This window comes from Gymnodraco acuticeps, unplaced genomic scaffold, assembly GCF_902827175.1.
Source record: "Gymnodraco acuticeps unplaced genomic scaffold, fGymAcu1.1, whole genome shotgun sequence".
Classification (NCBI taxonomy): Eukaryota; Metazoa; Chordata; class Actinopteri; order Perciformes; family Bathydraconidae; genus Gymnodraco; species Gymnodraco acuticeps.
Genome location: NW_022990558.1, coordinates 2,349,105 through 2,361,195, shown reverse-complemented (window position 1 = coordinate 2,361,195; position 12,091 = coordinate 2,349,105). Strand labels below are relative to the sequence as shown.

General features: G+C 40.4%; 1 protein-coding gene across 2 annotated transcripts in view; it reads left to right on the top strand.

The window, feature by feature from the left end:
• The first annotated feature begins 2,822 nt into the window (after positions 1-2,822).
• abcc3 (ATP-binding cassette, sub-family C (CFTR/MRP), member 3) overlaps positions 2,823-12,091 on the top strand; it is a 94,594-nt gene continuing 85,325 nt past the window's right edge. The window contains exon 1 of one of the 2 annotated variants that reach the window (XM_034227459.1): positions 2,823-3,123. In XM_034227459.1, coding sequence (XP_034083350.1) covers positions 3,088-3,123 — 36 coding nt within the window. In that variant the 5' untranslated portion in view covers positions 2,823-3,087. The remainder of the gene's footprint in view (positions 3,124-12,091) is intronic. The other variant, XM_034227460.1, reaches the window with a different exon arrangement.

Genomic DNA, 12,091 nt, shown 5'->3' with positions numbered 1-12,091 from the left:
ATATCGACTATACTGTATGTGTGATCTCCTTTGTGTCATTTGAGTTGATTTGCTGTGTGTAGATTCAAGGATTTTGGTTATCTTGTCAATTTGTTTGGTTATCTAGGCACAGCTGTGTGTGACTCCCTCTGGTACACTGGTATGTGTGTTCCTAATGTAGAGAGCATTGATTAATTAATAAACTACACACTGAGTCTAGATCCTGATCAAATCCTTTTTTTTTGTTGATCAAATGTTTTACAAAATGTATTCATACACATTTAAAAAAATTAGGGCTGTCAGTCGATTAAAATATTTAATCGCGATTAATCGCATGATTGTCCATAGTTAATCTCGATTAATCGGAAATTAATCGCACATTTTGTATCTGTTCTAAATGTACCTTAGAGGAATATTTGTCACGTTTTTAATACTCTTATCAACATATGAGTGGACAAATATGCTTTATGCAAATGTTTGTTATCATTTGAACAATGACAAATATCTCATGAATATTAAACACAACAACCTCATAGGTAATACAGAAAAATCAAACAATAACAACAATCAGACAAATATATGGAAAAATAAACCCTCCCACCCCCAGATCCTGACCATCCTTGTATTGCTCATTCAATCTATTATAGCATGCTAACAAATGGTACTTACTTTATTTTTACAGATCTGCATGGGAGACGATGGCGCGATGCAGAGCGCTGTCTGTGATTGTGCACGGGGGATGTACAAATGCAGCCACGCTGCAGCATTGGCAATATTTGCCATGTGGCAGATCAGCTCCACAGATGTTTAGTGCCAGTGGAGGAAGCCTGGCACTTCCAAAGTAGTCCAGCCGGTGTCTCAACTCTATCAACAGCAAGAGGAGACATACAACCCACTGGCCAGAGACATCGCCACTCAGGATGTAGACTGGTTCAGGTCTGCACTGAGGGGCACACAGTGTGGCATGACATGGCTTTTATCACCTGAGCCAGAGCCGCAGCCTCAACATCAGGCCATTGTCACCGTGCCGGAGCTGGTGAAGGAGCATGGAAACAAAACCGTCCCTTCTTAGGGCAACTTCCCACTGCCTCCTCCTCTCTCCGGTTTTGGAAAACCTTAAAAACATGAGAAAGGTAGCCAGATATATACATTATTGTCAACATTGTCCGCCCTTCTTTCCTTTAACATTAAGGGTAAGGACAAAAATACACACCGAAATTATCATATTTTTGGGGTAATTGTATGTATGTATGTATGTATGTATGTATATATGTATGTATGTATGTATGTAATGTATGTATGTATACTTTAAGAATAAGACAACCACACTAAGAGTAATAAAAAAGGTGTCCAAAAGAAACATTACATAATTGTGTAAAGAAATGGTAGCAACATATTCTGAAGAGGCTGGGTCAACATCAATCTTGCAATACTATTATCTCACATAGCCCCACTGATCCTGTGTAGCAGGACTTGTAATGTACATACATCCACTAAGTAATTAACGATTATCCTAATTATAGTCATAATATTGTCATATCTTACACGTGAAAGGTGATTCCACGGGTTCTTGTTTGCAGACTGCGGCGATTAGAGCAGCCGTAGGCTGCACAAAAGTCAGGCATAGTCATGTACTTCTGTAAACACAAAGCCAGCAATTTCCTGTATCATAATGTGTCTAAAATGTAAGATGTTTTTAACAAGCCCAACCACTTGGAAGAAATCATGTGTAACTTAAATTATGTTGAAAAGAAAGAGCAGGTATGCCTCTCCCACTGGTGTAAAGTTGCTGGGTCAACTTTGTAATACTAGGTCTCACTCACAGCCTCTTGTTATTAGCCAGCTAATAAATACAACCACGTCATACACAAAGAAAAGCTGCAATTTCAACATGTCCAAGCATCCTGTATCATAGCCATGCTAATAACGTTTATAATAAACAAAACCGTTTGTAAATCAGTCAAGATTTCAGCGATTTAAGATTTAAGAGTATTTTTGTGCAGATCACTCACCTTACAACAGCTACCATAGCGCGTACCAGAGTAGCTGTTGACTGTAGCAAGATGGCGGCCGGTGAGCTACGCTAGAAAATATCCCATGAGCCATCTAGTGTTTATATATCTATGCCGACACCGGCTCTCTCACAAACTCCTGCTCTGTGCGCAAGCAGACCGCTGCACTGTTTGTCTGTCTGTCTGTCTGTCTGTCTGTCTCTCTCTCTCTCTATCTCTCTCTATCTCTCTCTATCTCTCTCTCTCTCTCCCCCAAATGCCAGCCCAGAGACGTATGTCTGCCGCCATGTCTGACAGTAGACACTAATTAGAAGAACACAGACTAAAACAGCAATGTACAAACATGATCTTCAAATATAGGCCTATGTTATATATATTTTTTGCATTTTTTTGTAAACATTATTTGTAATACTTTCTGCTGACACTAGGTGGCACTTTTTACGCTGCTATGGACAGTTTTGCACTACTGTATATATTTTGGTGCTGAAATAATTTATCATCTCTTTCAATTAATCCTTTTAGCAGTCTGGCCCACTAGACTAGACTCAAACCCATACGTTATTATAATTTTAAATAAATATAATATATATAATATATGTATATATTTTTGTATTTACTCTCTCTGTGGTGAGATAATTATGACACAAAAAGAGAAGTTGATAATAAAGTTGACTGTATCCCTGATTTCAATGTTTTGTGTATGTAATTTTTGATTGTATGACATTTATAATTTGTTTAATAAAAGGGGGAAAAAACTGAGAAATATGGGGGCGGGGCTTAGTAAACTGACACCCTGCTCTGCCTTGCCCTCGCGACAACCTCCCGGTGAACTAATTCTCCACAGGCTCTGAAGGACTTTTCTCTCCGTTTCTCACCAGGGCGGAAGGAGCGGACGGTTTCCTGACTGCTCCACGTTGTCGCCGGGGGGAAGACACGGTAACCGAGGCGCCTACGCTACACATACCTGGCATGTGACAGTTAGCGAGCATCTCTTTTTTTTTTTACGCCGAGGAAAAAGGAAAGTTGGTCGGCGAGAAAGGGCTCGACCGGTAGAGGGTGAGCTCGGCGTTGGTCTCCCGCCGAGACAGTCACAGAGATGGAGCGGCTGTGCGGACCAGAGCTCCCTTTCTGGGTGAGTAGGTCTCCGTCACTCGCTGCCGGCCGGTGTACGGTTTGTCACGACCGCCGTGTATGTCACAAGATACGCTCACTCCATTGGTGTGTACTTCACGTACTACCTGACAAGGTTATGCAATGTTATGTCATTCTATTGTTTTCTTTCCGGGCAGAAGAAGCCACTAATGGTCATAGATTACTCGAAATAACCCACTTGATAGCATTCACTGTGTTAACAAGCTCCCAGTTCATGTCATGCTGTATTCAGTGCTCTCGTTTGCTGTATAAAGAAGGTCGGAAACTGCAGTTGTTTCCTATGGGACGAACACTCCGGTAGTAAACTGTCTAATATACGTCAGCTAGCTTAATGTTGATATTATTATAGTATTTATGATACACCTTAGACACAATAATGTCCGTAAACTTATCTCAGTGTTAGTAGGCTACACAGTAGCTACATCAATCAATTTGAAAGTGACAGCATAGCAGAGATAACAACATCATAAAGAAGGAAGTATCTACAGATAGCATTTAACACTCACTATAGGCTCACTGGGAATATTTTTCTATGGTGATTAAAACACGTGCAGTACCAAAGTCCCTTAATACTCATATTAATGGTCAATATTACAAGACATTGCTGCGTTAATATATCTATTAGTCACCAAAGACACCTGTGACAGTACACACATGTATATGAATATTGTAGGAGATGAAAAATCCCAAAAGCTATAATAGGATAAGGTAATTACTCAGTAGTGCCACTTTCCTTAGAAACCCTCAAATGCAGGCACATTGTGTGGATGGTAGTGGTTACTTGAGTCCTAATAATGACTTTTAGCCTCAGAAATATCGTTAAAAATAAGCTTACAATCACAAAAACCTTGCAAACGGCTGCAATTGTGTATTTCTACATGCTTAAAACATACATAAGCTTACCTAGTGATGTCTGACACATTTATGTGCTACATTTGATCCTGAACATAACAATTCTGACATTTCGCCTTCATAGGTTAATGATACATTTTTTAATGTTATATTCATATATCAGTGTGGTAATGGGGACGTCTGTTTATAGATCTGTTGCTGTGGTAAATCAGTGTTTCCTGGGTGATGTAGAGAAAATATGTCACTTGTGAATGTTATGATTCGGGTGTGAAATGTGCAGTTTCATTTGTTATTGCTGTAAATATACAGAGACTGTAACGGCCCGTCCACACGGCGGCGTGCGTTGAAGCTTCAACGATTCTGCCCATTCACTTTGAATGGGGTGACGTCACGCTTCGCCGAACTGCATTGTGGGAGCGTCGCTACGCTTTGTTTGCGTTGCTCGCTTTGCTTGCGTTGCTGGCTTTGCTCACGTTGCTCGCTTCCAAAGTTGAGCAATGTTCAACTTTTGAAGCTTCGACGGAAGCGTCAGCCAATCAAATCATATGCCAGCACAAACTCTAGCTAATCAAACCGCGTGCTTGTGTGTCCGGGGCGGGAGATTCATGTGATTGGTTGTTGGTCGAGTTTAAGACACGCCCGCCGGCAAGCTTCACCGCACGCCGCCGTGTAGACGCTGCGTAAACCTGAAGTGCTTCCTTGATTTATACCATATTAAAAATGATGATTAGAGATGTTTTTTATCTATTGTTAACATGAAAATATGACCACACCAATATTTGTGTTGGTGCACCAGGTACCACTACTACAACATTTTGCATCTTTGTGCCATTCAGACATACCCTTGCTTTGGCTCACACCTCATTAAACTGTCATGCTATATTAGTGACGAAACCCCTCTATGCACAAAACTCAACACTTTAGGGGCACAAAGGTTAAGACTGTGCACCTGATTTTCCTCTCGCTGGATATTATATCAAGGGCTGGCTTGTTTTAGAGGCCATCTGAGGTGACTTGGACTAATTGCTGCTGTTTACATCCACTTCAAACAAACTGGAGGTGGTTGTAATCCCCCAGGGCTCAACAGTGCAACAATGTTCAGTGTGAGTCAGGTTAAACACGAAAGGCATGACCAAGAACATTATTTGCAATCTCATTGTTTATAAAAGTTTGTAACCGGACCTTTATCGTTAGCTCAAACAAGGTTTATCTTAGTTAAATCCATATTAATATTGTTCAACGCTTTTTTAATAAGATTTCCCAGCAATAGCCTGTTCACAATCCAAAGGGGTTTGAACGTGCTGCTTCCCTTCTTATATGCTTATATAACGGCTGCAGATGGCAGGTTTTACATGTTGTAACTTTCACTAGATCAAGATAAAAAAACACCATTGATTCAGATCTCTTTGGTTTTTTCCCAAAGCATACCCAACTTGAGACCACAAAGGTTGCCTTGAAAATTATTAAAGTATTTCAATTTGACAATTGTGTAAATGTAACAGCATATTTGAAGTACTGTTGCTGTGGTTAATCATCGTTACCTAGATAAAGAAGAATATTCTTGTAAACAAATCTAAAATATACCAACTTAATTTTTGTAATTGAACAAATAACAGTGCTTGTGTCTCCTAAATCAAGATATATCATGTTTATTACCCAAACCAGCATTTGTTAAACTAGTAACCGTTTGCTTGAAAAATGTGATGTACTTTTAAGTTGTTATTACAGTTGTTGCAGAATAATCTCCTGTGGATGAATAACTAAACTGATAATTTCAGCTTTATAGCCATTCTTAGTTAGACAAATACAATATACTCTTTAGATGTGCCGACAGTAAGCTCCATAGGTCAAGAATGCCTCATTTCAACTTAATGCTACAGCACAGCATCTTTTTGAATCTGTTCTTTGGTCACAATTAGAAAGAGATTTGGTTACTAACATCAATACAAAACCTGTATCTTAATTGTAATACTTAGACCCCATTTACACGCATACGTTTCGTATGCGTTTTCAAAAAAGTCTTCCGTTCACACGCATTCGATTCATTTAACGTGTCCATTCACACGAGACCGCTGGAAACGCTGTAGTATGCCAGGCCTGTAAGTGGCGCTGCTGCCGCCACAAAATACACCAAAAGCAGCGAAGAAGACCCCAGAGCATGGTTGCCCTTCTGTTTATTCTCCGCGGTGGACGGCGTGTGCTCCTGCTGTAAATCTCTCCGGTAGTCCACCAGCAGATGAAAAACACCCACCTCTCCGCCTCTTCCAAGGGACGAGGGAACCGTGCAGCAGAGTTTCCGTTGAAAAAATTGTTCGCCGGTCAACATGTCCGTTAAAGTTGAAATCTTCCGTACAAAATTAGAAAAGTGCCGGTCAGAGGTCTTCTTTGTTATTTATTGAGCTTTAAAACAAATTGATAACGACTCTATATAATAATATAAGAATAAAAAACGGAGCCTCTCTTTTCCTCCCCCTCTTCTGACAGCCCAGCAGCTGATCTCTGAGCAGGAGACGTGGGGAGAGGGAGACGTGGGGAGAGGGAGACGTGGGGAGAGGGAGGCGGGGCTATTTCATCGCTATCAGAAAATGATCGTATAGAGGCATACAGACGGAGCCGTTTGACCCCCCAGAGCGTTCCGTTTGCAGATCTATCCACCTTGGGACCCGTTATCGTTTGCGGGATCAGTTTCTATCATTTTGTTACGGCCTCGTGTAAACGAAAGGTCTATACGCAAGAGAAACTATGCGGATACAACCCGTATCGTCCTCATGTAAAACGGGGTCTTAAACAATACCACAGCAAAAACTTAAAACATCAGGAAAGTAATGATGACAGAGCATGGCATTTTAATTATTATTTGCCTTATTATTAATTAATAAACATCATGGTCAACGTCATGCAGTGGAGCAGGGACACACAGACATTTTGGGGGGCGGGTGCTCAAGTGAGAAAAAGGGCACTTCCCATAATCATTTATAAAAAACATTTTTAAAACAAAAAGTTAAATATAGTTGCACATCTCTGACCAATTTATTTTAATACCCTCACACTCACTTAAATGAGCAGCCAACAATCAAAATTATGAAGTTACTGTTTAAGGACATTACAGGAAAAAATATCCTTTTATCATGTACTTGTTATTTCCATGTTTTCTTTCACTCTAATGGAAATAAAACATCCAAGAAACATATAAATGGTGTTCGTGTTACCATGTCTGAATTCATCTATAGATTTAAAGCTAAACTGCATATTTAAACATAACATTTCCGGGGAAAATACTGACTTGACGTAAGTAACTATCTGGGGAAGTTGTGAGGTGATGTGTTTTTTTGTTTTATCCTTTTCACCTGCAATGCCTTGGTAACTGCATGCAAATTAGCGCATTTTAATTAGGCCTAGTTAAAGCCTAATTTACATATCAATGTGGCGATTGTGATGACGTTATTAGATACACATTTGACTGTATTCACTTTAAGTGTCTCCCCTTAAGTATTAGTGTTGTCACGATACCAACATTTTGGTTTCGATACCGATACCAAGTCAAGAATTGCGATTCCGATTATTTTTCGATACTTTTCTTAAAAAAAGGGAAAGTCTTAAATGTAATTATTGTGCTTTATTTCACACCATAACCATAACACAAACTTTTAAACAATAAACAAAATAAATGACAAGAATTCGTATTAAATCAAATTAAGCATCATCTCAAACAACTTTTTTGTTTTATAAACCGTTTTATAAAATATAATTTTTTTTGTAATAGTACAGTAATATAAATAATTATTGACAAAATGTACATTGCAGATGTTAGCCACATTGGTAAGTTAGCTAAAAAGATAGCCATATTAGACAGTTATCATTGCCATTAATTGCCTCTTCAAACTACGAAAACGTTCGTTTGTCACAAAATAAATTACACTTGTTTGACTTAGATTTGAGGGCATGGGCTTGAGCATGATGTAATTATGTTATCTATCACATTCGCTAACCTGTCTGTCTTTAAATTCTTTAAACAGCTCGTTTTCTCACATGCTCTGGCAGCTAGCGCGTGCACGAGAGATGGGAGGCACTTATGGCGCGTTTCCACTGCAGGCCTCGCTCGGCCTCGCTCGGTTTGGTTAGGCCTTATTAGGCCCGGCTCACTTTAATGCTGCGCTTCCATTACAGTTTATGAACTGGGGTAGTTACTATAGTAACGCAGTGTAGGCGGAGCCGTGAAGTCATCTTCAATGAGCGCCCCAGAAAAACAACACAGCCGTTAGCTCTTAGCACTCAGAGCTCACAGCTCTTCATATCTGTTCAGAAACTAGACAAAAGTTAAACAAGTACAAACCACAGACTGCCTGTGTCATGGCGAATACAGTCGCTGGTTTATTTATGTCTGTATAGGCCGTTGTTGTGAGTGTGGACGGTCGGAGCATATATAATGTTAGCTTAGCCAAGCTCCATTTAGAAAACACGCATTTTAAAAGGGTTTTTCGCCTGCCGTCTGTCTGCAGACTTGTCAAAGCATTAATTCATGGTTTATACTAACCGGTATCAGTATGTTGTTACGTCGGCATCATTTAGAAACGTGTATTATAATTTAATCACGGTAAAATATGTTCATTTTGTTGTAGATGTAGCTCCCGAGCGCGTCTTGTTTGAATGATGCGAGTAAACACAGCTGGCAGCCACGGTGAAACTCGAGCGACTAGAGCGATGCGATAGGAGCGTTTAGAGCGAAGCGAATATTCGCATCGCGTCCGGTCTGAACGCAGCATTAAAGCGAGCTCCGCGCTGCACTGGAAACGCGCCATTGCATCACCAGAAGTCCTAATTTAAGGGGTAATTTCTCCCAAAAAAACTTTTTTTACTCACTATATCAACAGCCCCACCAAAAATATTTTCCACCAGCCGCCACTGCACTAGAAGCCAACTCCATCGATCAAGCTGGCTGAAACGTTCTCTCCCTCTTCTTCTCATGCTCCCTGTCACTCTCTTTTAACTCCTCCGGTGACTTTCTTTTATTTGAAGATTGTTTTTTGCCCGGCTACTGCTGGTATTAAAAACATTTTGGCAAATGGTTAGGTGGTGAGATAGTCTGTAGTGAAGGAGCGCGCTCCCGCTCACGGGAGCCTGCTCGCGCTGTGCTCCGCAGCAAACAGCTGTTTGCTTTTCACCCAACAACGACAACCGACTCACGAAATGCTATGTTGTAGCATTAATAAATGAAACAATTTAACTAAATTGCTAGTCAAAATACCAATACCACAGGACATTTTTTTAAAGCAATATTTTTAGTGGCCCGAGCGGGCAAGTGGAAAGTAGGCTACGTTATGCTGGCCCGAGGTGTCTAAATAGTGCTTCTGGGCCAGCGGGCCATTTATAATGTCGAGCCCTGCGCGCCTTTCGATGCCAATTCATTACCAAGGATATAAATAAGGATGTTAAACACATTGCATGCTTATCTGTAACTTTATGGTACAGGTGCCCGGAGCGGCCAAAAAGGTGTGTTGCCTTTTTAAATGATGTTAGGAAGTCGGCCATCATGACATTCTTCCCAAGGGTTTATCAAACCTTGGGCAAACACATTTAAACAGGCAGTGTTTACCCTAGGATGGAGTCATAGCAGCGGTGCTAAGGCACGTGGGCCCAGCATAATGTGAGCGCGGAGTGCGTGGAATTTTTTAGTGTGTGCAAGTGCGCCCCGCCAATTTGTTTCTATGCGTCTGCCAGCACAAGAAAGGCTCTTGAGGCCTAGTACCAGGGCCGGTTCTAGCCAATTTGCTGTCCTAGGCGAGATTTTATATATAAAGATTACATGAAAAATCTCTACAAAAGACAAATACACTACAAAAACAGAAACTTATTGACGTAGGTAATATACGTCAAAATGGCTTCAAATGTATTCAGTATTGTACGAACATGTTTGAATTGGGGGTTGGACGTCACATCCTCTAGGGGGGTCTGGGGGTATGTCCCCCCGGGATGATTTTTTTTGAACATTTTAAAGTAAAATGCTTCAATCTGGTGCACTTTGAGCACACAATTACTAGAGACCTGATCTAGGGGGTACAACTCTAAAACACCCATATGAAAAAGATCGGTTTACATTTTTAATAATCAAATAAGTATATGAACATAACCAATTACCTACCATAGCCAATAACAAATAAATGTCACTTATTTTATTTTTGTTGTTCATTATATCTTATTTGACCTAGTTACTATTTATTTATTTATGCATAGGGGGTATGCGGACCCCTAGGTTGGAGTACTGCAAGGGGTACGTGAGAATTATTTTATGTTAATGGGGGGAAAAAACATAATTAATGCATTTAAACAAACTACTAATAGTAGATTAACTACTTTATTCAAAGGTTTACAGTAATTCTGGATAATAACATGGGAAAAGTAAACGGGGTGCTCTCTTTGGGTCCTTCTCACTTCGGTTAAATGGATTCCTTGCGTCCCTCACTTGCGTCGTTTCCCTGCGACTAGTCCCTCCCACCAGGGAAGCATGGAGAGACGCAAGGAAACCACGAGAAGCAGGGAAATGAGTTTTAAGAGCAATGGGACGTCCTTTCCTCCGGAGCGTCACGTGAAGCGACGTCTGTTTGTGATGACGCCGCACAGCTGATCGTCTGAAAGCAGCTCTGTCCCCGTTATTTCCACACACACCCCCGCCTCTGTTAGCACACATTTACTGACACTAACATTTGTATCATCTGTTGTTGACCCAAATACATGAAATCAAATAAGAACTAATTCTCAAAAAAGATAAACGCCATTCTTAAAATGTATAAACGAACAATAGTTTGATTAATATTGATTAGAGTGCACAATAGAAATAAAATAATTGAGAGAAGAAAAAGAGATATATTATCTATCAAAACCCAGTTAGATTAACATTCATTGGATTGCACACTTTGTTTGTTTGGATATGTAGCAAATTAACATTTTAATAGCACTTAATGACTGACTGAATGGAAATGACAATAAATGAAAATGTAAAACAAAAAAAGCGATCATGAAAATGTTTCCAAAAAATGAATAAAATGGTTTTTGACCACTTTGTTGTTCAGATATATCACATATTTGTAACTAAATGATACATGAATTGAAACAAAACACGGTATAAACTGAGGAGTGACTCCCGTGAGGTTCATGTATTTTCTTCACTCCGCTGGGAAACTGCTCTCATGTCAAGAAGCATCAGATCAGTGCATGCGCTGCATCGTCCAATCAGTGAGCGATACACAGTAAGGGGGCGGGGCGAGTGTCTGAGGATTTCATCGAAGGATGGTCTGGTGGTTCCTCGCTTATATTTCCTCCATTATCGCTCCTTGGTCCTCGATCCTCTGGCAGAAATAAGGCCATTGGGACGGTACTCAAGATGGCGCAGACAAATCAACTTCCGGTGAGACCGAGACTGAGGAGCGAGGAAATGAAAAATAAGAGAAGTGAGAAGGGGCCTTTTCCTCTCCCTCTCCTGACAGCCCGTCAGTCTCGTGCAGCTCACTGAACCTGTAATAAGTGACCCGACAGTAAAGAATACATATATGTATAACTAGTTTAGCTAGTTCCAGAGTAGATGAACTAGTTAGGTCTAACTCTCGTGTATTTTGCTTCGCTCAACGGTCCGTCACAGCGGCGGAGCTGTGATCATGCAGAGCTGCGTGTTCTCCGTCAGCAGCAGATGATCTGATCTCTGATCTCTCTCGCGTCCGGTTATACTTCCCTCGCGTTTATGTCCAAATCTATCAGATCTAGCTAATTCTAGTTAATTATATGACTGCCTGCTTATCAAAGGACACCTAAACAATAAGCGTTGCTTGGCAACGGCGTGTGGCCGCAAAGTATAGTGCAGCATTATGCATATGCCTATGTTTATATGAGGGGTCAAAATCCCATGCTCATAAAATGCTCATATACTTTTTTCTCTTCATTCCCCACGCCCCAAAATAAATAAATATACCAATTTTAGGAAAAGTAAGGAAGTTTGAGCAATGTGGGTTTTATATGAGCAGAGTTACACATATTTCAAAACGCAAAGTGTAATAACTGCAGTTTGCCTCCCTGTCAGAATGACAAAGCTCCTCAGTGAAGCACAA